Source organism: Neopsephotus bourkii, unplaced genomic scaffold (assembly GCF_033783945.1).
Source record: "Neopsephotus bourkii isolate Nb327-2 ecotype Australia unplaced genomic scaffold, CSIRO-AGI_Nbou_v1 NB_379, whole genome shotgun sequence".
In the NCBI taxonomy this organism is placed as follows: Eukaryota; Metazoa; Chordata; class Aves; order Psittaciformes; family Psittacidae; genus Neopsephotus; species Neopsephotus bourkii.
Window position 1 is genome coordinate 500,003 of NW_026900884.1, and position 26,686 is coordinate 526,688.

At 40.6% G+C, this 26,686-nt stretch overlaps 1 protein-coding gene across 1 annotated transcript; it reads right to left on the reverse strand.

Moving 5' to 3' along the window:
• Positions 1-1,314: 1,314 nt before the first annotated feature.
• Positions 1,315-5,604, reverse strand: PPP1R3C (protein phosphatase 1 regulatory subunit 3C). The gene is made up of 2 exons (XM_061348949.1): positions 5,449-5,604; positions 1,315-3,825 (listed from the first exon to the last, which is right to left on the reverse strand). Exons 1-2 carry the CDS (start codon positions 5,460-5,462, stop codon positions 2,880-2,882), a joined length of 960 nt encoding a protein of 319 aa, XP_061204933.1. The 5' UTR covers positions 5,463-5,604; the 3' UTR covers positions 1,315-2,879.
• Between the last annotated feature and the right edge of the window lie 21,082 nt (positions 5,605-26,686).

Below are 26,686 nucleotides of genomic sequence, written 5' to 3' on the forward strand. Positions count from 1 at the left end.
TGGAGGATAAGAAATGCTCCTTTCCTCATGCTAGGAGGTTTGGCTTTACCCAGTTGCCATTTATCTGGTTTGCTGAAGCAAAGTCCCACATTGAGGCAGAGGAGCCTTCAACCCACTGAAATTGTAAATCTCTCTTCAGTTCACTTTTTTCTAGAGCAGGGAGCTGGTGGTGCAGTATAAGTATAGATCATAAGAGCTTCTGCACAGCAAGACAGTGTAGTACTTATCATAGAATCCCATGCTGGAAGGGATGTTAAGGATCATCTGGTCCAACCTTCCTTGTGAAAAAATAATCTAGACTAGATGTTCCAGCACTCTGGCCAGCCAAAGTGTCTACTGAGTAGAGTTTGAGATTGGTAGATGGCATTGGAAAAGGGAGGGCTCTGGGTCTAGTGCAGGCTTTGCAATGTGGAAGTTCTGAATTCATTCCCCAGGTCAGAAACATGCTGTTAGCACGATTTTGCTGTTTGGGAATTGATTTTTCATAATTAAAACTAGATTTCTTGCTTTGAAACCATTTGGAACAGATTGAACTAAACTGAATCTTGTCACTGAGCTGTGTTAAGAAATCCCACATAAAGTATCTGGTGTGCAACTGGTGGTGGCTAGCCTGTTCTTGCTCTGTGTTGATCTAAATTGTCACCAAGGAGCAGCAGGGGTCTAACCAAACCCCTCTGCCACCTGCAGACTAGGGCCCTGGGAAACAATGTACCATTTTCTGCATCCTAAGCAACTGCAAGGGTAAATCCACACTGTAGCATCAAAGGTGAATGGCTGGTTCAAAGACACACACTCTATTTTGCATGGAGTTGTTTGGTTCAGCATGGAGTTGTTTGGTTCAGCTGGGTTCCTGGGTGTCAGAGGAGAAAACCCAGTCTCCAGTGCCCCAAACAGCCCCAAACCATAATGAGCGAAGTACCAGGTGAAAGCAAGACAGTAAACACAAGGTGCTGCTGTGTAGATGCACCTATAAAAACATCACATGTGCTATAGCTCCTGCCAGACAGACTCCTGCCAGACTCCCACGCCACAGTAAGACCCCAGACAGAATCTGTCAAACCAGTAATGTTCCAGTTAGAGCTGGCGAGATACAGGGTTGGCTTTTTTAGATGTCACAACTCATGAGGTGAATACTTTTGAGGATCTCTCACATAGTGAAGAGCTTGGACTTAATCTTCAGAATAACATCAGCTGCCAACCTGAGATATACCATAGCAACATCCCATGGCAAAGGACTGGTTGGGTGTTGTATCACAACTGAAATTGTTTAAAGAAGTCGACAAAACAGATTGAGCTGACGCTGTAACAACCAGGTGTATCAAAATACAATTTATTTTTAAAATGGCTAGTTTTCACATAACAGCAGGGATTATGTAGGGAAAAAGTGCAACTAGTGGAGGAGGCTTGTTTCACGTTAATATTTATCATCTTGCTGCACTGCGAGTAGCTTCAGACTCAAGATATTACACTTAGCAATGGGCAAAAATGTGATTTATATTTTGATGTTAATACCATTTCTGTATAGCTAAAATGTGTGCCAGTATTCACACCTGCTGAGTATGTATTGGACAATTTCTCACACAAGTCTTGCATGAAACATAGACTTACAGTTTGACACTTCAGAAAGCTAAATTATAAGCATACAGATATAAAACATACATTTACTGAAATCTAAAAAAGGAAACACTTCAAAAAATGAGGTACAATAAAATAGTTTTCTATTTATGTGCAAGCCTATATTCAGTCTAGAAAAAAAAACCTAGTAGCAACCCTACCCTTTTAAAGAAAATAGCTTTCACAAAGTGCAGCTAATTCACTGTCTTCAATATGAAGGACCCTGCCTATGTTACACACTTGTGAAAAGTCACCACTGACTTTGCAAAAGAGAGCAGGACACTCACCCATCAGATGCTGTAAGATCAGGTGATGAATCAAATCATCTAATTCTGCTACAGACTGGGAAGTTTACAAATCACTTTGTCACCTGACCCTATTTTTGGCATGTAGGGTGGTTTTTTTAATTTTAAAAGGCATGTTTTTCTTTAACATTAGAAGGTAACCATCTGCCTGATGAGTAAGATGATGAAGTTGAGGTTAAATTTGTTCTCAGATGCAAGACATTCATTATTCACAAAGCCAATGAGGACAGAGCTGTCTTTCCAAAGCAGCAGTCACTTTCAACACTCACTTTGCATCATTTTTTGTATCCTCTTTTTTATCCCATAGCACATCCTCTGGGATTTAGAAGACCAGCTTCAGAAAGTAAAAATTAGAACACTGCACGTCTCCAAGTTATACAGCACATCCTACCTCTTCTTTTCCCACTTTCCCATTATTCTCTCCTAGTTTCTTAACCTGTATTGAAGCCACAAATCCTAGCCATGCATTCCTATCTGCCTCTGCTATAAGCACATACAGTCATAGCAAGTCTCCATCCTGACAGCATCACCCCGTCTCGACTGCACACCTAATAGGTGTAAAATTAATTATGTTCCGTTCATGTAACGTCCCTGTGTGCACACACACGTACTAACACATGCAGTTACTACAGCTTGCTAAGATACCATTGTCTTCCATACTTCCACACAAGTCTCTCTTCTAGTGACTCAGGGTAGTCGACAGCAGAAAGCAAGCAGCATATACTTAAGATACGGACATGCTATTTCTATAGTAGGTGGCATATGCACTGGGCTGTATCCTAGTTTGCCTTCCCTACAAGGATAAGGTTTGGCTACGAACTTCAGTAGCATAACATGGTTTAACAAGTCCCACAGATTTGTTCAGCCAGCCAACAAAACCTGCCAGCTGGTTTTGTCATACAGTATGTGAATCAGATAACACCATTGTCAAAGGGAAGAATGCTTCCTTGCTAATACTGATCACCAATATGGTGATGAATTTTCAAACTGACCCAAGCTCTGCCACTGGGGGAAAAGACCCCTTGACAGCCTTGGACTACCAAGTTGATCAGGCACTCTCTCTTGTCCTCTCCTCAGAGACTGAGGATCTCCACAGTCTTTGTTGGCAGATGGTATCTGAACGCCATCGGGCTTCCACTCTGCATGGAGAATCTTGTAATTCTGACCCCCATTATTGTCCCAGAAGGTATGACCTCCACTTTGGTAAGAAATACAAAACTCTACCCTATCTTCAGAGGAAATGGCAGGAGGCAAGTCAATGGTAAATGAGAAGGTATCATTTTCAGAATCACCATAAACATTGTTCATGTACACACACTCAACATCTGTGTAGGCCTTCCATGTATCGAAGGTGATTCGAACCTGAACTTTTTTTTCGAAGCTCACATTTTTTACTTTCACAGTGCCCGAGAGCACCTTCTCTTTCAGGGTGCAGTTCTCCAGGCAGACCAAGTTCTTCTGCAGGCGGTTCCTGAAGTCCAGGTAGTCAGCTGAGGGCCGAGGGAAACCCAGAATCAAGTTTTCTTCCTCATGTAGCTTTAAGCCAGATGTTATGCTTTCAATGCCTAAGAGGTCAAACTGAAGATCCCACCCAGAGTGCTCCTGGACCTCGGAGAAAGTGTGTATCGCTGTCAGGGATAGCCCTTTCGAGTCTGCAAACACAACTCGCTTCTTGGCTCGGGCTGCTGAGTGGTTCCAGTCACTCTTCTGAGCTTCGGAGTCACGTTTCACATGCAGACATGGTCTGAGGGGTTTCAATCTGTTCACAAAGTTGTTTCTTTGGCAGTCCTCAAGGGGGCCAAGAAAACTCTTCAGCGGTGGAGAATGCGCTAAGCAAATTCTCATGGCCACGTCCACAGGCATGATGGAACTTGGCAAAGGTCTTGGATCCAAGATCTGTATCATTCTGAAATAAGCAGAAAGGCAGGATGTTATTTGTTGCATCAGGTAAGAAGCTTCTGAAGAATGCTATTTGCTCCATCAACTGTCTTAATTATTCATAACCCTGTCTTTGCATGGCTTTAAGTAATGCAGCCTAAATTAAAATTGAGTGTTCAAGCTAAGGAACTAGGGTGACATTATTCAGTCATTTCTTGCTAATGCTGAACTCTTTCAATTCAAGTGCAGTCTTGCTTGCTTTTTCCAAACCTCTGAAACAGCTTTTAGTGACAGCTAATTAAACACATTTCCTTGAAAATACAGAAAATAACATCCTAGTAACAAGCAAATGGTTGCAGTAGAAGTGCTCATTCACTTCAGCTTCCCTTTTAGAGACTCCGAGACAGGTCTTAAAAGTTCCAGCAAGCTGGAACAGTTGCTTCATCTCCGAGTAGAGACAGCAGTGTATTAAGCAAGCCACCTATCCCACCAGAGCATCAAATGGGATACGATGTAGCTTGATGCAGAATGGTCATGCTGTGGCTTTGAACAACCGTAAGTGCATTTGCTAGGCACTCTGGGTTTTGATTAATTTGGCTGAATAAAAGCTAAAGCACCTTTGGAAGTATTTTTCTATGAGCTGTTAACCCAGGACTAGGTAACAAAGCTCCTGCACTGTTAACTTTGACTGCTGAGTGAAAGGGGGGTGGAGGGGGGGAATTGGGTGGGGTGTGGAGAAAGGGCGGAAGTCACATACTATTTTTTCACCTCATTGTGCTTGAAGAACTGGTTTAAAAACATCTTTCTGTAATCTCCAAAGCCCATGGCGAAAGCCTACTGCAAGTATTCAGTGAGAATCTACAGCTTTATTTTAAAAGATTTATTCACAACCCAGCCTCTTCGCTGTTGAAAATGGCAATTACTGTGCAAGAGCATGGCCCATTCAAAGCCAGCTAGCTTGACTATTTGAAAAAAGGGGCTTTAACTGCAGCACGTAACTCCTGAGAAGGATGCAGCCCTTGCTAGAAATGCAGACTTCTGTTGAGTCATGGGAAGGCAGAGCATTTGCTTTGTCACTTAAATAAACGGCTTTCTCCTTCCCAGGGTTCCCACTGGTATTCCAGAGCCCTGCCAAAAAAAGGCAGAAACTGCACTGGCCTCTTCTTCTCTTTGCTTGCTTTTTTTTTTTTACCCCCTCCCAGTGGCAGTATTTGCCATAGTAAGTAGGACAAGGGGAGCACCAGCATCAAATTAACCACATTTTGCTTTGCTTTAATAGGCAAAACACAAGGGCTTCAACAATACTCTTAATTTCTGTGACCAGGCCCTAGGGCAACTGCTTCTAAGCTTTTGCAGTACGGAAGAGAGATAATACGATAATACCCAGCAAAACGACAGCAAACGCCAACAGCACAACCTGGAACAGGCAGGCTGCTAGGAGAGGCACAAATGAACCGCCAGCACGGGATGCGGAGGGTTCAGCAGTGCTGACAGGCGCTGCACAAGGACAAGGACCCTTTTGCAGGCGCTGTAAACCGGGCGCAGGGCAGGAGAGCAGCGCAGTTTCCGCGGGCCTGGGGGAGCGCACCTAGAGACAAACCGGAGCAGAAGTACGGGATAACGCGGGGGCCTGAGCGCAGTCGGCGCTTACCTGCTGCAGTGCATGGGGCCGCGCAGCCGCTGCAGCTCTCGGGTCTGCTCCGCGGCTCCCCCGCGCCGCCGCCTTTATGTGCCCTGCCCGCGGCGGGCGGCCAAGGGGCGGCCCCCGCCGCTGGTCGAGCCCGCTCCGTGGGGCGGTGGCTGCGGCCGGTTCACGTGTCCCGGCCGGCCAGGCGGCGGGCCTGGCTGCGGAGCGCTGAGTGCCGCTCCCCCCGCAGGGACACCTGGGGTGTCCTTTCCCCGCTCCCCCCCTGGTGACCTGTGCACCGGCCGAGAATGCGACAGGCCCTGCCGTAGGTCCTGCATTCTATCTACTGCCTGCTGCTGGAGCAAGGGGACAGTCAGTTAGGACGCAGCGCCGGCAGCGTTAGCAATAGCGACGCCGTGCTGCTGCTCGCGCCCTGACTCCCAGGAGGTCCTACGTGCAGGATGCACTAGGCTGAAAAGCCCCTTGCGGATGCTGGAGGGGTGGTCCACCCACGGGCAGCACATACTGTTGTGCAGGCTGTGAGTTGCCCAGAGAAGGTCCATCCTTGAGTTACTGCTCTTCAAAGACTATGCCCTGGCTGCTGTCAGGCTCTCTGGGTCTTCTGTGGATTGGCAGTTTCACTGTCACCTTGCTGGGCCATCTGCTCTTTCCCAAGGGCAAACAGATGACTTGCAGTCACTCTAGAAGATGTGATACATATTCAGGCTAGACATAAGGAAGGAGTTCTTTACTGTTAGGGTGGTGAGGCACTGGAATGGGTTGCCCAGGGAAGTTCTGAATGCTCCATCCCTGGTGGTGTTTAAGGCCAGGTTGGACAGAGCCTTGGGTGACATGGTTTAGTGTGAGGTGTCTCTGCCCATGGCAGGGGGGTTGGAACCAGGTGATCTTAAGGTCCTTTCCAACCCTAACTATTCTATGATTCTATGATATGGAGCCTGTGAACTGTGATTTTCTGAGTACGTAGGTTTTACTAGTAGATGAGACCATACACAAAGAAAAAGCTGAAAGCCCTGTGCTCTCTATGAAGCAAAGTGATTTACAGTGATCACACAGAATCTTTGTGGCTCACACACATTATTTTTCTCTTCTTGGTTTGTAAGAAAAAAAAGTATTAAAAGCTCCACTGCTTTGTGTGAGAGTTTATTAGGAGATAGTGTGTGAGCATGTGAGCATGGCGGGTGGCAACAAGGACACCTCCATTGTGGATTCAAGCTACACAGAGGTAGAGAGAAAAAACAGTCATGACAGGGATAGAGAGAGAAGAGTTCTGCTGACTTACACATGGCTCATGGTTCTGTATGCTGGCTCCGTATGTATAATGAGAGTATTCATAGGACAGTAAGGCTCCAGTTTCTTAACTCAGTCCCTTGGTGACTGAAGTTCCTGCCCTTCGTGCCAGTACGTGACACTGTCACACAGATGCAGCCTGAAGCACTAGCTGCCAATGCAGACAAGGTTTTGGAAAGTACTGTTCTGTTTTCTGGTGCCAGTTATTCAGGACGACCTTCCCTAGTCTTCCACTTCTCAAGTCACATCACTGCTGCTCACATCCTCTTTCTCTCCTTTCCCTTCTCCATCTTTCTTCTCTCTTGGTGACTGACAGCTTCCTCTCAAAGGTAGATAATATTTTCTCACAGTTTGCCTGGGGAAAGAGCTAGAAAACAGTACCTGTGATCTGGAAGCCTTGCTAGTTGCAAAGGGTTTATTTCTCTTTAGGAAGAGCGACAAGTAACTTTCAACTGCAGCCACTTGCATGGCAGCAGTAAGCAGGGCCCAACATTCCCCATGGGCGTAAGAGAGGATTGGGCACATGGCCGGCACTTAACAAATCTCCTCTATTTACCCGTTACAAAAGATGAGTGAATAACTCTGGAAATGTTTTATGAGCCTTTGATACTTGCGTCTTTGTCCATTCTGCTTTCCTTTCATTGTCACTTAGCTAGGCTGCTGCATTACTGGGGAGCACATGCAGCAGCTGGGGCTGCTGTATCACGCTACCTATGTGCAGGCATTAAATAAGACCTGGGAAATTATTTTATTCTATGCTTGAAGCCTGCACAAAAGGAGTCACCTCAAGGCTTTGCTACGCATATTTCTGCTACCATGTAGTAGTTCATGGCACTGTTTACCACTACGGAACATTTTGTTCCTATTGTGTTAAAATACCTGCTTTGCCTGACTTGGAAAACATCATGAAAGATTATTTAAGGTGATATGCTTAGAAAAAAAACCCCAACAAACCAGTAGTAAGATACAGAGCCTTTCATGGGCAGATCATTGCCCAACTCAGTAAATATGGACTGGATACAGCAGCTTCATGTCTGCTTATTAAACCTGGAGCATGTTCATGGCCATGGACTGGTGTCCCAGCTTCCGGTTGCCAATACAAGCAGAGAGCATTGTGGTGAGCCAGGATAGCTCTTTCCTCATCCAAGGAGATGTCTCCACGTTGAGGCAAACTGACAGGGATATCTGAGGTAGTACCCCAGTTTGCTCTGTAAGTGATGGCTCCCTAGCTGTGCTTTTTATAGAGGACTCAGGTTTCCAGTTACTTTGGTTCAGCAGCTCCTGTCATTGGCAGCTTAAAAGGTAGATCTGTCTGTCTTACCTTTCAAATAGGGCTGCTAAAATGGGAGCACTAGAGGAAAAAAAAATAAATCATTGCCTTACTGTGCATATGACAGCACTTTGTGGTATATCAGCTTTCCTGACATTTGTAGGTGCACATAGAAGCAATGGCAGAAATATATTCCCTGAAGAGGCAGGGTTGATTATAAAATCAAGCCCCATGAGGGGGGTTGTACCTCTAGCTGCTTCTGTAACAAGGAAATGCAAATTCACCACCTAGACTAGTTCTTTGTCTTTTTCTGGAAACATTGTACTTTAATTGTAAGAAGCTAATTGCAACAAGTTAGTTATAGTAAATACAGTTTCAGCATAGGCACCATAGCTTCAGTAAACTTTGAACGTATGTTTTCAAAAAGAGTTGCAGCCTAGATGATCTGGAGGCGATGTGAGGCACAGGCTCACTTTGCAAGGAGTTCACAGAGCCTGCTGGTGACAAGCAGGCAACTGAGATTGCACTGTTCTATTCAAAGACAAATATAGGGAATTAGCTCCACAGTGACTGCTTTTATATGCAGCCAGCCCTCCAGGTCTCACTGTTCTTCACCTGTTTGAATTAACCAATGCTTTTCAATCAGCATCTCTGAGAGCAGATAAATGGGTGACTGTGTATTTCTGTCAGCTATCGGGTAGCATTTGGCTGCTTTGGTCATTTGTTTTGTTGGCTCTGGTCATTTTATGGCAGAGTAGAATGAAAGAGCTACTCTTTTCACTCCATGTTTTGAAACTGAGTAATTAGTCAAGGTTTTTGTGGTTTACTCTGAATTTATTACTTTCAGGCTGTTGTGCTTCTCTGCTGTCCTCCTGCACAGCTCCAGGAGGAAAGAAGTATGTTGCAGTTGAGGATGGAGAAAGAGTTGAACAGCCTTTGGCATTTAATTTAATCTTTTTGAAGCAAAGATAAGCATTTAATCAGAGCAAAGTTAAATCATGGCCATATTCATAGGAAAAAAAGTCCAGAGAGAAGAAAAAAAAAGTCTCTGTTTCACTTGCATAGTAACGCATCCCTTGAAAAATCATTGCTGTTTGCAGAGTAGGAGAGCAATGCTAGCTCAAGGCAGTTATAGTATGCAATTTAACAAGGAAGGTTTTGACTTTGTTTTGGGCTTGAGACTAAAATCAGTTGCTGTGCCAAAGGCAGAATACTGGGGTAACTAGAAAACAGAGAACACCCGCCTTCTTTTGGATTGCACATACTTGGTTCCTGCAGCATCACTCAACACCTGCGAGTGAAGCACAGCGTTAATGAAAGAATATCTGTGATAGTAGTCATGGTCCATTAGTCAGGGGACAGTGCTCTCACACAAGATTTACAACAGCCTTTTTTTTTCCCCTCTTCTTGAATTGAGCTCTTCTGTTCTGCTACTAAGACTAATCTTTGTAAACATGTATTACCTCTGAAGCTGAGCAGCAGGTTTCTATCAGTGTGACTGTGATGTAAATAGTAATTATTCAGGTACATAGCAAGGCTAGTAAAGTACAAACTGAGTTGAGCCTGTGAGCCTTTGAAAATTTAAAATTGGTGATTTATCTGATGAAATACAGTGAGAAGTCTTACATAGTCTTCATAGAAGGTTATTTTATTTTCTTTATCTGATTCTCAGAGCATTGGTGAATTTTGAAAATTCCTAATGGTTACAAATATAAACTGAGGAAACTTTCCCTGGGAAACTCTGCTGTTTTAGGGATTTCTTTGTTATTGGCACAGTCCATATGAGGAACAAATAAGTATTTGATATTTTTGGAATTTTTATTACCCCATTCCTCATGGTTCAACCAGACATAACATGCTCTTGCCTTTAGGATACCCTCACCAAGAGGACATCAGTAACTTGCGAATACTTAACAGACAAATCAGAGGAAGTTTGGAAAAGAATATTCCAATGCCCACAAAACTCCTTTTTATCTGATGATACTGTTATACTTCAGGAGACTCCAAGAGCATTTTTTGTGAGTATCATTTAGGATAAAATTGCTGCTAAATCATGTTTGTTTGGAATAAACTTTAAATTTTGAAAGAAATAAAGTTAAAAAAAAAGATTTAAAAAAAGACAAAATTACATAAAGTTGGGAGTGGGAATAGTAATTTTTCAGAAAAGTTTAACTTTTCTAGATACTGCATTATTAGACAATATTAGAAAACTCAGACTTGGACAGGACAGGACAGTAAATCCATTTCCTGCTTGCAGAAATCACGCCTTTTCACAGATCTGCCCACCAGAATGCACCCACACTCTAGAGAATGGGCAAGGGGCCTGCAGCCAGACTCACCAGAAATTATGCAGAGATGGATGCAGTTTATGCTCTCTTACAGCAGTTACAAGGATAATCAGTCTCACCAAGATACAGTGTAGGCCTAACTCTTCAAGCACTGGCAGGGGCTAGAAGTCTGGTTCTTTTTAAGTCAATATCGAAAGTTCATGCTAGTCACTGAGTCTCAGAACTTCGCTTGCAAAGTTAAATTCAAAGGCATTTAAATTTGAGGCATTTAAATTCCTGTAAACTGAAACTTTTTGACTAAATTGGAAGCTAGAAATTGATGTAAAATGTCTAATCTTATTAAGACTGATTAATGATAGATTAGCAAATGGTAGGTGAATCATCACTTTGGAAATGTATAGCGCAAGAGAAGTGCATTGCTTTCTGAAACAACTGACATAGAAAAAGCAAGAATATGTATCTCAGGCTGCTCATATGTTTTGTGTAATGTGATTATATTAAATTCATTATATTTTGAGCAAGATTCCCTTAAACAGCTTTTACGCAAAATGAAGCCTTTTAAAAGTATAGTTACTTTGGTTATACATAGTAAGCAACAGACGAAATAAAGACAATGCCATGTTACTTCTAAATTGTTGCTACTTAAAAGGGAAGGAAAAACTGAAAGAAGGAAGAACATGAATGTAAGTATTTGTTCTTGGAATAATCTGAACTTCCAATGAAGGATTAATAAGAGAGTCCAGAACGCACACATACGTTTTATATATGAGTATATAGTCTATACATGAGTATAAATCTGGCTTATGAATATAGGCCAGTTTTTGAGAGTGCAAAGACCCTCCTGAATGTTTTAAAGAGATGCAAACTTTCTTTGAAACTACATTTCTTTCTATCTTTTTTTAGGTTGGTTTCTTTTTTTGTGGGTTTTTTTTTTTTCCAACCACTCACCCAAGAAGGTTGAACTTTGAGATTCTGTGGCCAAACATTTCATAATTAATAAATAATAAATTATTTAATAAATTTAATAAATTAAATAAAATAATAAATCATGTTTCTGTGTATAGATAATCAGTATTTATTCTTTTTCCTAGGTGCAGGTGGAGGAATTACCTCTTCTGAGTCTTTTCCAAAGAAAACAGTAAGTGAAATGATGCTCTGTGCATTTGGGTTTATGTTTAGCCCTGTGTGACAAAGCAATGTTGGTTGAAGACTCTTCCATCAGCTACGTGGGAAGTATTCTTGCTCTTTGCAATCTTTCAAGCAAAAATGTGATTTCTTTACCCACATGTGAATAATTCTTTACAGCCTTGCAGGAGCCACATGATTTTTCAATATGATCATCATTCCCATAACACGTTGAATGAAAACCTTCGTCCTGAATGAGCATTGCTCTGTCTGACAGCAGCCCAGCCAACATTTGCAAAATACACTCATCCAGAGTGTTTAGAAGCTTTTAAAGGGTCTGGATAATGCTCCTTTTCTTGTTCTGTCGCCCAAGAGACACGATCCATTCCTGTACTTTAGGTTTTCTTACACGGTTCTTTTTGTCTTGTGTATCACAAGGGAAGACAGGGCTTGGACATCAGTATAGTGAAATTCTGTTCCAAGTTTTTCTTGGATTTGCTGTATGGAGGGAATAAGCTCCCCTATGGCATAGGCCTAAGAAATGAATGAACCTTTTCTTGTTCATATTTAGTCTAATTTCTAATCACTTCAGTCATAAAATCAGTTTCGTAGGATCTGGCCTAGTTATCCTTTCTGGATGCACAGCATATATGTGTGTGTGTGTATATATTCCCCAGTTTCACAGGGATCAGATTTCATGCAGAGATTAATTTCATTTTTAGATTTGCTGGAAGGAATAAAGCTGTTAAATCCAAGTACTGTAACAGCCTCAGTCTTGTTTCACGCTATAATGGGAGGCGAAGTAGTTCGGGCCCTCAGTGTAGAAAGATCTGTGGCCTAAATAACATATTTGCAATAAATTGGTTTCCTTGGGTTATTCTTGGATGCTGCTTCCCAGAACACAGAGAGTTTACTGTCAAAATATGCTTGCTTCATATATGCAATAATGCTCACAGTAAGTCTGTAATCTTTAAAATGGGTTTAATCAGTGAGAAAAACCTTGCATGGTTCTCTGGAGAATTATGCATAGAATAACAGAGGTTGCAAGGGGCCTTTTGAGGTCATCTGATCCAGTCTCCTCAAAACAGGACTAACTTCAAAGTTAGATCTGGCTGCTCAGGTTGCTTATCCAGCTGAGCTTTTAATACCTCCAAGGACAGAGAGTCCACAGCTTCTCTAGGCAACCTGTGCCAGTGCTGAATTACTCTTGTAATTTTTTCCATTTATCTATCTGGAATTCCTTTGCTGCAGCTTGTGACCACTGCCTCTTTTGCTGTACATATTTGGGGAAAACCTGGCTCTATCTTTGCTCCCCCTTTTAGCAGTGGGAGACTGCACTCTGACCCACTGTTACTTAGCATTTTGTTCTGCAAGTTACGCAAGCTCAGCTCCTTCAGCCTCTCACCTTGAGGATGTTCCAGTCCCCTAACCATCTTGATGACTCACCACTGCTTTCACCCCAGTTAGTCCATGAAGCTTTCTTATTGAGGGACCCCAAACTGGACACTGCTATTTTGGCATACAATAAATTACATTTTATTTGTAGATTGGGGATTCTCTTTTTATCACTCATTGCTCCAAATCTGGCAGTTTTGGAAATCATTCTCTCATACATGATTTCAGTCATCTATGGAATGGATATTGCACTTCTGTAAACAGACTATCGCAATCTTTCCCTCAGGCCTTCAGAACTTTTGATTTAACATTTCTCTCCATTTCCAAATGACAGCTGCTCACGCTTACATGTAAAACTGACAAAAAGTTTTCCTCAGAATTCTGATATACTAACCAATTGCTTTGCTTGCTGTCACTGATAGGCAAACTTCACACCTCTTTGGAGACTTTTGCTCTGACACCACATCTTAGTATCTGCCACATCTCTGTTTCCACACATGTTGCTGCTTCCATCTTCCTACCATTTATTCTAATCAATTTTGCTTGTGTGACTTCTCATGCTGTCAATTTCCACCTCACATTCTCATCCCTTCTGGCTCCAAGTCTACTAAACTGGTTCATCACACTTCTCCCCTAATGTATTACCAAAGGCTTATTGCCCTGTTAGCTTAGCAAAAGCCACTAAGATTTTCACTACTACTTTACCTCATCTCACTTAAGCATTCAGGCTGGTTTTCCTTCTGAAGCCCATTAAAAGGTCAGCTAATGCAAAAAAATCACAGCTGCTCTTTCACCACACTGTTTCTACACCACACCAACAAAACTTTGCTTCAAACCACCTAAGGTTGCTCATATGCTAATCTAACCCACACATATCCTTCCTGGCCAGTTCTTTCTGGCCACTTCGTGTTAATCAGGCAACTGGATGGACTTTGTTCATTAAGTAAAACACAGCTCATGCACTAACTTCATCTCACATGCACTCTACTGCAAAGGAGTAGAGCTCTCACATCAGTGACATACTTACTAGTGAAAATGTACTATTTAAAGGTTTGAGTAGTTATTTGAGGACTTTTCTTTGAAGGACAGTGTGTTGGAGAGGAAAAGGAAATCTGTTTTTCTTCCCAAACTAATAAAAAGAAAAAAGCTTCTCTTAACAAGGTGTAGTTAGAAATTTTTGTTACAAAATTGGAATGTTCAGAGGAATCAGAGGAATAAATATTCATCAGAGTGCTTCTCGAAAACATAAGGGTTTAAAAAACAAGCATACAACCAAACAAAAATAAACAACCCCAAACTTCTACCAGGGTGGAAGTTCTACCAGGGATCCTTTCCCAGAGAATGAGATGGGACACAAAATAACATATAGCATGGGTGACATGGAATTCATGTCTTTCTGACGGGTTAGGAAAAACCCATCCTTAAGTTCCTGAGCCTGCATGTTTTCCTGCAGTTTATCTATGTAGGCAAAGCTGTATAGCTCTTAACAGGGAAGGCTGAGAGAGGTGGATTCCAGCAAAGGTAGTTTGCAGCCTCTGATAGGGCTGGAACAAGCTATCTCCTGAACCAGTGAGTGCCTAGCCATATCAAATGGCTCTGGGAGAGGAAGTTGCAATTCCGTCCTTCGGGAACATGAGAAGGAATGGAAGGAAGTAAATACTTTACAAAACAAAGCTTAATAAATTTGTTTCCATCCAAACGAGAATGCTAACTTTTTTAAACTCTCCATCCCTCAAGGGAAAGAAAGTTGCTCAATTTGTAGCTTTTTTTATCAGGGTAGTCATAAGGACATTGAGCATGATGAAAACTTAATTCTAGCTCTGTATAAAAATGGTAGCATAGAAATGATGCACGCATTTTATTACTGCCATCATGCATTACACATTTGGCTTCTTCAGATAATAACCATATTCATAATTCACGCAGTCTGTATTTAATATCCCAAAAATAAGGTATTTAAGGAGCAACTTCTCTGCTAGTCACAGCATAGCAATGTTGAAAGTGGGATGAGGTGTTGGTCAATGGAATGTCTCTGTTTCAGAAATGACACCTTACTATCAGGGCTGCTGGCTCCAAAATCAAATTATGAATGCCCTGCAGGTATAATACCAGAAAATCAAATAGTGTACCTGGCCCCTTTATGTAACATAATGTAGGTACAAATAGAGGAAGAGAACTGATGATTCATTATCTGTTCATCCAAAACCCAAGATCGCTGATTCATATGCTACATCCGAAAGCTTCACAAGTCTAAACGTATTCTTGACTAATCTCTATAAAAAGATGCTGTGCATAGGAGCATGATCATGTTTTCTGTCATTGCTCTTGTTCTAAATCAGAAGGTCTTGATCAGCTTTAGATTTATTGGTATGTAATGTCTCTTTTATTATGCCCTACTTTTAGCATACAGGTAATATAGCATTAGTTTTGTCTTCTGTGTTCTTCAATGGCATATAGAACTTCAAAAATACATAATATAGCCTATAGCACACTACAGCTTTTGTAAATTGCATTTCAAATTCATGTTTGTGACCTGTTTTTTTCACTAAAAACATATGCAAAAATGAAGGCAAATCACTCCCTGTTGCAGGTCAAGGTCATTCTGTCCAAGGCAGGATTAGCAAACCCTTCTTTCTATCATTTTTATCAAAAGGCATTCATCTCCATGTTGTTTAAACTCCATGAACTTATTAGAGTTGGATGCAATGTTGATTAAAGACAAGTGTGCCTAATGAAACTGCAGATTTTCTGAAAAGAAGAGACCTGCTCCAGAGTAAGCACATCTAACTAGTGAGAAGTGATGAATAACTTGTTACCATTTCAATAAAGAAAGTCCTTGCCATGATTCTCTGGCTGACGTTTCTAATGATAGGTTCTCAGCTAAGTCAACAGAGATATTCCTCCTGCATTGTAGGTCTTTGAGGTCTTCTGTTCTTAGAATCATTTCCTTTCTTTATCCGTATGGATTTGAAAGAATAATTATACTCCTGAAGATCTTTCCCTGAACAATGTTACCACACTCCGTGTAACCCCTACAACGCAAGTAATAACAAGGTGGAAACTTCCACTTGAAACTCCTACTAGCAGTCTTTTTTGGATGGAGCAAGGAGATGCTTAGAAAGCCATTTAGTGGGATGTGTTTTGAGCTTTGAGACAATTCTATTTCCACTGTGCATCATCTCCACAGCCACACTAGTTTGCAACTACTTAATGGAGCACAAGATCCCTTTGGATACGTGGGTTTCTGTACTTCTGTGCCAGTAGAATTTAATCAGCTTGAATGGTGATAACCAACACCCATCTGTTGCAGTGCTGAAAAGAAACATCATAAAAAACCTAGTTTAGATTCAAGAAGTGATGCCTAATATTTCTTTCATCTGCTGAAGTGGTTCATCAGAACAGCTGAGCAAATCTGCTACTCCCTGCAGATTAATGTTGGTGTAAGTTTCACAGCCGAATGATGATGTTTTCATGCCTTATCAAAAGAGTCATATGGTCAAAGATCTGAAACAAGGAACTACAGCAAAACTTTCCCGCAGGAGGGGAAGAAGACTTACAGATACACTATATCATGTACATTCCAAGAATATATAGCCAAGCTACTACAGAATTCTTTGAGCCACTGTTACGCAGTACAATACCTTAACTGTTGAGTCAGCATACTGTTAGCAGGGTAAGACTACTGAAACGTGTTATGACTCCATTGCTGACACACAGCATCATATCTAAAACCAGTTTTCTTCCTTTTTAAGTCTTATGAGTAGGTGAGTTCAATTACCCACTGAGACTTCATTCTTGCAGATAATTGACTACTCATCCATCTTAAATTTGTCTTTGGTAGCCTGGCTCAGAAGGCAGGTGGTGGGATGACTGATGCATGCATGGATTTAGAGTGGGTAAGAGAGATGCGAGCATTCCTTCTGAGAAAATGTTTAGTTTGATTTCTTTTTTCTCCATCTGAAAAATAGGGCACTGATTTCCTGCCAGGGAACACTTTTGAATAAGAACATCTGGAATTAGCTATTAAATTTGGTCTAACTTGGAGTAGGAGGCAGAAAGCAGGAGAAAATGGTTATGGAAAAAATGGATGCCAGGCTAGGAAGTAAGTTGAGCTAGGGGCTCTGCATCTCAGAGTCTTTGTGCTGTCTCTGAGCAGTGTCCCAGAATGGGTACTGACAACGGCACTTTGTTATGGTGTCCTACAGTTTCCTCAAAGGGGAACTGGAAGACAGCACTGCCAGTTCACATTGTTAATTTTATCCCGTCACATGTCATAATTTAAATGTAACACGTGCCAAGAAAGAATTAAGCAAAAATCTCTTTTTTACGTACATTGTCTAAATATGAAGGGAGATTTTAAACCTTCATAAGTTCTCTATTTTCACTGCAAGTGTTTTGTAGGCACATTTATCCAAACATTACTACTCTGGCAGAAATTCCTTGCTGGGGGAATGTGTCCTTGAGCGGTGTGAAGCACAGGGGCTCTAATTCAGAAGTGATGTTGGCCACTGCCCTTCCTTTGCTGTGTTCCTTTCACCTTGTGCCTCAAGTGATGTAACACAAATGTTGTGAAAAGGTGAGAGCTAAAATGGTGCGTGACATTTGAAGCGGCACATTTCCCTGCCATCCCATTCCTCCTCCTCCTGCTCTTTTTTTGTCCCTGCAGTCAGAGGAACTGTGCCAGTCCTAAGCATGTCTAGCTGCTATGTGTGCCAGCCTCAGGGCTGGGCTCACACATCCACCCAACAAATGTTCCACAGTGGAAAACTCATCACTGAATTGAGACAAGGAAGGTTGCTGGAGAGAATGTAATGGAGAACTCAACCTTTCATTCTTGCCCTGAGGTGATGAGGGGAAGGAATCAGATCTGACCTTGCCTCGTTTCACCTGTAGCTAACAGAAGACAGAAGAATCAATTCACTGAGTCTTTCTACTTGTTGTGGGTCATGTTAAAGAGGTTTGCTGAAGCCACAGTAGGACTTCAGATAAACTTCTTTGCCCTGAAAGTCAACTAAGAGCAGTCAGATTCTCAGTTACAGATGAGAGACAGCTTAAAAAGTTATAAGCCTCTCAGCCCCAAAGTGGTGCCTCACTGTAACTGTGTTATTAGACACATAAATTAATATGTCAGATGCAAAAGCAATGTTTGCTTATGAGTGGGTCTGTTGCGAACAAGTTCAAATTCAGCAGCTCAAATGCACAATGTGTCTTTTAAAGGATAGTGTCTCCATCAAATTCAGAAAGAATTTAAAAATACAAGTCTGTCAGTTTCATATAGATAAATGTTGGGGAGAGATATAAGTTGGCACATGCACACAGCAAAGGGAAAGAACATAGAAGGCCCTGCAGGTCACTGTGGCCTTGATTTAAATTCCTTCTGAACTTAACCTGGAATATCAATGCCCATGTCAACTTTTTGTTTGAAGACAGAAAAACACAACCTGCACAAGCTAAGCTGCAGCCGTTAAAACCCCGTTCCTCTATTTCTGTCATAATTTTCTTTGTTACTCTCTTGATGATTTAAAGCCTTCTGATAGCTGATGGGGAAATTGCTGGTAAGCTTTCTAGAGATCTCCGAGTTGAAAGGCAGAATGTGAAATGAACAGCAGTAAAAATTCCAAGAAATTATGGAAGCTCTTTCTATTCTCTGTGATCAGCTCCTGAAAAAAATTAAGCAGCCACAAAATGCAAACAATCGTCACACACGGGTGAAAATATCACGACCACTACCCCCAAAAAAATTAATCCAAGACTCACTATATGTTCACCATTTTTTGTTGTTTGGGATTCTTGGTTAAAATTTATGCTAACGTTTCCATCCATTAATTTTACATGCCCTAGTGTTTTGCAAAAGATCAAGGTAATTTGTTAGCCATATTTCTAAGGCAGTTGTTACCAAAACAAGAGCACATGAAAAAATCAAGGTCTTTTCACTGATTTAAAATTTCTGATTTGAAACTTCTTGACACATAATGCACATCATGTTTACAGTGGTTTCTCCTCACTTTGCTTCTTTTTCCCTGAACAGTGAGGAGAAGTCAGGGTTTTCGAATGGCACCAACTGTGTTCCAAGACAATATTAGAATGTTTGGCATCAGATGTAAAAAAGCAGCAGAATTTGTCAGTACTCACAATAACCACATATCCAGCTGCTTTACACACCTCCTCCCAATATAGACACAGTGGTGCTATATCAAGGTTTTACAGAATATAAGTTTGGAAGCTCTGTCTGAGAAGTATGAAGTAACCTAAGCCTTCACATTTGTGCTGGGATCAGCTGGAACAGAAGCAGAGGTTTAAAAGAGGACACTGGCAGTTTGCCTAAGGAAAAATATAACTGCCAATAAATCTTCTGTCTGAAGTATTTGGACAAAGTGTAACTTAGAAAATTAAAAGAATTAGTAACTGGGCAATTTCAAAATACAAACATAGATAATCTTGGATTTGTTTCTCTGTAATGAAGAAATGTATTTCTGAAGTAGTGTAGTAACTAAAGGTCACATCTGGTTCCTGAGGCCCCTTCCTAAAAAATGAGTTTCAGTGGTGTCCCAAGCTGACTTCTGTCCATACATACAGCTCTCTAGCTTGAGTAATGCTATGAGCTTAGCCTGTGTGGGAGCACAGCTTGGAGTTCACATGTTTCTGATGCTCAGACCAATAATAACAGCAAGGTTAGGACTACTCCATCCTGCCAATATAAGTATTTGGATGGTTCCAATATCACTTTGCAGCACGTCTCCTTTTACTTAACTCCTTTTTCATTCTTGAAATAACACTTCTACCACATCTACTACAGCGAACTCCTTGACCATCTCTGCAGGTGAGATGCCTCCATAAAAAAGACACAATAGCTGTATATATCCTGCTTGAAAGAGTCCATACAGCAATGCCATCTTCCATCCATCCTGTTGCCTCACAAGTAGCTTGCAGCCTGCAGCCTTGGTGGCCTCAGGTGCTGGCACATCAGCATTGTGAGGGACGAGCTCACACTTTCTCTTAGCCTGTTGCTTCCAAGTTGACATTTGGCTGATGAGATTGTTGCTTTAGAGAGTGGTCTCAGGGCAGCCGTTAATGCATAATTTAGGTTTAGCCAATACGGTTTCCCACAGCTTTTTTCCAGCAATGTAAGTAGCATGAATACTTGTTTAATTTCTTATTGCTGAAGTATAATGTCTCCAATTTCATATGAGAACTCGTTCTTCTCTTCAGTGCCTTATTAAACATTCCTTTTAAGAATTTTATGAGCTCAGCATCAAAGTACATTATAAATCTGCCCATGGATAAATAAACCAGTACTGAGGAATGTTAGCCAAGGGAATCTACAGTAAGATTTATTTCTTTCTCTATCCTATTTGCCAGTGCAGAGCTTCAAGGCTCCCCCAGCAGAATTGCCTGGCCCAGAAGCAAAGCCTTTGGTTTTCTTTCCTATCCCAAAGGGATTGGCAGCTGGTTGGCTTGTTTAGCAAAGCATTTAGATATGTTATTGAACTTCCTATATGCAGGTCTCTCTATGTAAGTCAGCGTGACTACTCAAAATATTATAATGCTTTGCTAGGCATAGCTGGGCCACCTGGGGAAAAAATAACTGATTTCAGCTCTTAGGCAGGGTGGGGTACACCTACAGGAGTTCTCTACTAAAACCAAAGCAATTCTTCCCCAGAAGCTGGTGTTGCTGCACTCTTAGATGCAAAGGGCAGTTTCTAGTTCATACTGTCTATAAGGTGAATCCAACTTTGCAGAGCTGCCCTCTGTGTTACCTGAGCAGATACCAAATCAGAATAGCTCAGAAAAAAAAAAAACCTATCTATTTTACTTGGTTCCAAGTTCGTTTTGCTAAAAGCTATTTTGGCTGAATTGGAAGATTCCTAAGACCTCCTGATGCTTCCCTACTGTGATTGTTCTGTGTCAGATAAAATGGTAGTAGCTGAGGGCAGGTACATATTGGTGTTCTGATAAGAAAAGTCTGCACTTTTGATCTGCACTTTTGGGTCTGAGGTCACTCAGATCTTTGCCACAGCAAAAGGCCTGCTTTCAGGTCACTTGATCTAGCTATAAAATGGAAAACTGATATTTCTAGCAAAATTATTAGACATTGTTATAGTCTAAAGTGCCTGAATAAAGTTCCTGAGCCATTTGTGTACTCTCCTGTGTATGCTGTCCTAAGTTCTACAGTGCTCTGTACCCCTCTGAATACATGGCTGGTACTAGAAACTTTGTTGGCTGCATCAAACTAACTAAAATGATAAAAATCATTTGTTTGCCTACAGTAGATCCCTATTCACTATCATGCATTCCATATTTATTTTTTTTAACAGTATCATTTATCTTGGAACAAATACAAATAAGGCCAACTTCTGTGCAGTGCTTGTCTGTTGCATAGGATTTTTGTTTCCAAGCTAAGAGGATCACAAAAAATGACTGGGTGCTATGTTCTCATCTACAATGCAAGGGCTGTTCTGGTCCACACTGAAGTTTCCATACATGGACAGTATCAAGAAAGACAGTAGTAGCTGTGCTGCATGAGCTGTCCAGGTAACAACAACAACAAAAAAAAGGATCAACAGGATCCTTTGCCCAGGGAGGCTCTGAATGCTCCATCCCTGGCGGTGTTCAAGGCCAGGTTGGACAGAGCCTTGGGTGACATGGTTATGGTGAGGTGTCCCTGCCCATGGCAGGGGGGTTGGAACTTGATGATCTTAAGGTCCTTTCCAACCCTAACTATTCTATGATTCTATGAACAGAGAAATGATTTCTGAAGGAAAATAATTTGTAACCTTCTGTGAGAAAGCTATTTCCCTGTTACATGCCTACAAGGTATTTATTTTGTGTGCACATGTACTGTGTGCAGTGATAGCATTTCAAATGTCCTTGAGGCCTTAAGGTCTTAATCATGCCCACTGCCTCCACACCCATCTGATCTTCCATTCAGCTGTTCTGTTTCCAGGTTTGAAATTCTTCTAGTTATGAGGTAGATTTGGAAAGTAAAATAGACTACCCCTGGTGAAGTAAGGTAGGAGACCCCTGCAGCTAAGTACTCTGAGATCCCATCTTGAAGACCAAAGGGCCTGGATACATGATGCAAAGAAGTGAAAAGGAAAGGGTGAAGGAAAACCACTTGCTCTCCTGGAGGGGCTCCAGAGTGATATAACCTGAGATATATTTAGTTTTAACCCCAAATAACCTTGCTGTTGAAATGACATCCTGTGTAATTTAATCTTAACAGCAATAGTTAGCACTTACATCACTCTGAAAAGTAAAAAGTGCCTATTTTTTAATTTCATAGAAATGTATTCAGTCACCACTAAAATACAAAAAGGATAACTTTTAAATACATTTTCTGGATAGCTAAAAGTCCCCAGTGACACAGGATTGCCCTGTAGACTCAGAAATGTTGCCATCTAAATTGAAATTTATCAGGTGTTAGGCACTGGCTGTACTGGCCAAGTACACAGCGGGTACATGCTATGCAAAATAATCACAGTTCCACGTGAAATAAAAGCATTACTACTTACTATTTTTAAGCAGCTGCATTATATCACTGTGTAACCATGATCTTGAGACTGACCATAAGGCAGCATTTCAACAATCAAGGTATGTTAGATACAAGAAGAAAAACGGTAATTTTCTGGAACTAATGGAAAAATAATTTTCCATGGATCAAGAAAGACATAAGTTAATGTTGTAAGGTTTTCTATAACCTATGGAGAAAAAACATCTCAGTTACTTATAAAGAATTGCAGAAAGAAGTGGATCACAGAAGTAACCCTAGAATAAACTGCTTGAATAAAGTGCTTATTACTAGAAAATACAAAATCCAGAAAAAGTTTTTGTATGTATGCAAATGAGTGGTACGTGGTCCATTTGTTTACATCACTCAACTATGATAAAGGAACCATACTCAATTTTCTAATATTTTCTCATCCTTTAAATATGTAATATTGGCAATAAACAAAGTCTACCAATATACTAACTCTTCTTTCAATTAGGAAGTCAATTTAAAAATTGCTTTACACATATTTTTTATGTGTGGCACTGATGACCATGAGATTCTACTTTTAAAATGTTTTAATCACTCTTTTTAGTAATCAGTTGAAAGGGAAATGATTCATTTGTCTATTTGATAATTCTGTGAACCTGTATGTAAAAGGTAATGTGAGTGAAAATACAAAAATCACAACAGTTAAACAGTTTGCACTTTGGTAATGTATCAGCATTTATAACTGGTAAGGTCTCTTTGAACATAATATTAGCAATCTGTCAGTGAATGAATGCAAAATAAAGATGATTCTTTTCTTGCAGCCTATGTAGACAAACTACAAAAAAAAACCCAAAACCCTGCTGTAGATAAGGATTTAGTCTGCTATCATATTTCAGTGTCCATCCTTGCTCTAAATGCTCACTGAACCTTTGTAGTGATACACTGTAGTGTAAAATCCAGTACATCCTTTGTATAGCACCTGTGAAACTGATTAAGATTTTTGTCTTGCACATACTTAGCCAAGTACTACATACAAAAATAGATACCTTCACGGCAGAGTCTCAAAATTAAGCCTAGTTAATGACTTTTAATTTAGTTTGGCAATTTTTGCCTTAAGACAGTTCAATCATAAAATTATTTTAGAAAATTTTGGCTACCCAGGGTTTTCTGTTTTGTTAGGCCTAATTCTATATTAAGGTATAACCAGCTGTTGTGGTGCTTTGCTTTGGTCTGAGAGGTCTGATAAATAGACTCTGTTTTCAATTTGCTTACGGATTAGCCGCTTAAATGCAGTGTGGCTGTCCACTCTGCATTCAGGTAGGAATGCAAATATGTTTACCTGGTAAATGTCTGAGCCTTTTGAGATTTATCTGCTACAGGCAAAAATCTCTTTGGATGGCTATTTTAAACATTGATTGCAGGAACATAAGAACTGTTTTAGTGAATCACAAAATGTTTTTTCTCCAATAGTATCTCTTGCAAAAGGTACTAAAACCCTCTTGAGACAGTACTACTTGTTACAGTGAACTATGAGATGTTGGAAAAATCACCCCAAAGGAGAAGTTTCTAGTTGTCATGTGTTGGTTTATCTCTGTGATAACTTATGTTAGCGAGACATAATTGTGTTCACTTCTTACAATCTTCCTTTAAAAGCCCCAACTATTTATTTTTATTAGTTTTTACCAATAATTTGTGACCATTAGAGTATTCCAATTGATTCTAATAACCTTTTGAACCCATTTCCTATTTTCTGTCACTTCTTAGTTAAAAATCTGAATAAGAATTCGTGGTAAGTCTTAGGAATGTAACGTTTTCGTATCTGATTTTAATACTGCTGTAATGGCATTCCTTCTTTTCATCACAATTCTTCTTCTGAATCAGTGCCACAGATTACTTTTCAGTAGGAACCTTCCATTAGAAATACTGAAACTCATTGGATTTGATCATTACTACTTCATGGCAAAACTATAATTAGTTCTTGGACCAAGTAACTGCATTGCTCAGGCTTAAGTCAAGTTCAGCCTCTTTTATTTTTTTTTCCCAGACTATGGAACTAGCTGTTCCAAGAAGCCATCATTGGAATTGTTGAGAAACTGCCTCTCAAAAACATCGTGCCAATCAATGCGCAAGTAGTTGAAGTAGTACACTACCACTTAAAAACAAAAATCATTACATTTACTTGTTTCTTTGACTTCCTTCACACTGCATACTCTGTATGGTATTTACATAACATACTATACAGGCAGCAATTTAGGTATCCAGATTAAAAGTATAGGCTTCATATACCATCGATGGAGAGATAAAGTGCTTCAGAGGGCAATTAAGAGTACATCAGTGAGAAACCTGCCTGCTTTGCTAATTACTTGGAGGATCAGGATGCTTCTGATAAATGCCCAGGACAGATGGTGAAGATGCCTGAATCTCCCCAAAGCCTGGGTTTTTTTTCAATTGGGATGGGAAACTAATACTGAAATTTGTTAAAATAATGTCACTGGAACTGCAATTAAATGCATTCAAAAGCCCTGTTCCCCCCAAATTTTCTCCCTCTAAGATGTTTTTTCCAAGAAAATTATGATTTCCCATCTCAGTCAGTTATAGATAGATTACAACCTAAATAGCCCACTATTTTTTCTTTTGATCAGCTTCAGAAAACCTGAATATGTCATGGTTGGACAGACATTCTAGTTTACCTTTATTTGCTTTTAGCTTTTTCATGTAATTGTACCTATTTGAGAAGCAAATTAATCTGTTTTGCTGGCATCTTTAGTCAATGGCCTAGTCTTTGGCCCTACTGTGCCTTTGCTGCTTGTGGCTTTCTTCTTAATAACAAATAACAATTTCTCAGGTCTCTGCCATGTTCCCATGCTGGCAGCCCACATCATTCCATTTTGCTTATGTGAAGCCTGTGCTTTTAAAACAGCTCTCTGTCCTCTGACATGTTCCAGGCACTACAGAAAACCAAAAAGTTCTCTTAAGCCCTCTAGACATGTTTCTGTCTATCAGTCTTTTACAGCAAAACAGGAATAATTGTAAAGAAGTCACATGGGTCCTAGACTAAAGGCTTTTTAAAGGCTTTTTTTTTCTGTGTAATCTCATACACTTATCTGTGCTCCTGGTGTCAGGATCACAAGCTTCTGCCTACCACTGAAAAGAACCTTCTCTAATGAATCATGTGAACTGCTGTCTCCACAGCTGGTCACCAAGCTGCTGAACAGGTATCTGGGTTGCTGCATACAAGGATACAGACTTTTGATAACTAAATCACCATTACAGCTTTTCAACAACTCACAGGGTATCCCCTTCTAGAGGGACCACTTGGCTCTGTGTTTGCTCCTCTCTGCAATGCTCAGTCTCTCAGTTTTTCACTCTCTCCAAGTCTTCCTTCATTTACTTTTTTTTTTAAAAACCCTTATAATTCCAAAACATTTTATATTTATTCCACTTTACCCCCATCTGCTGGTAAAACAAAGCTGGCACATGTAATACACCACTAACTACAGATGAGTAACTGGCAGAGAAAAGGAATAGGCTCCTGCTTGTTTAAGATGAGTCACCAAAGTACTTGATAGATGGGATGGGAAAGGGAAAGGAATGGGAAAGGGAGAAAGCAATTTCCTTTATAGATCTAGCTGTATAGCCTGTACTGCTTTGATTTTGCAGTGAGCTCTTTCTTAAATTGATCAGCCTCTCTTCTCATTCAGAAAAAGTAGCTTGCACTGAGAAAGCTTCTATTTATAATTTTAAAAATATAGTGACTAAACAATAGACCATTCTGCTTCTCTCCATAATTAACTCTTTTCTTTATAGGCATTTATGTACAGCATTAATTATTATCAGCTGGGGTTTTTTTCCCCAAGTCTCATCTGAAAATGCTTCAAATTGAATAAATTTTAAATCATTCTCCTTTTGGAATAAGCTAAATTTCTGAACCCTTTAAATGTTGTATTAATTCTAGCATTTCACTTTGCTTCCAAAAGCAAAGCAAACGATTGCAGGAGCCAATTAGAAAGAGCTGAGAAATGCTCATAAAATGAAAGGCTGACAGCTAAAAATTCTAAATCTGATGGACTGTCTTGCAGACTGACATGTCCAATGTCTCTGCCTATAAGCAAACTTTAATCTCCTAAGCAGAAAGAAAAATAGTTTATTTTTAAGACTAACTTTGTAACTAAAACAGTACCTCTTCTCCTCCTCCTCCTCCTCCTTCTTTTCTGCCCTCTAGTGACCGATTAAGCATGTTTCTAACTAAACTAGTTAAGCACACTTCAAAACCACTTTCATGTATCTACTAGGCCAGGTCATGCCATAGTCATAGAGGAGTCGCAAAGGTAAACGTAATGGCTGAATGTCTCCAGCGGTGGTAGTAACAGGTGAGTTAAGACGCCCCTGCTTCCTCTA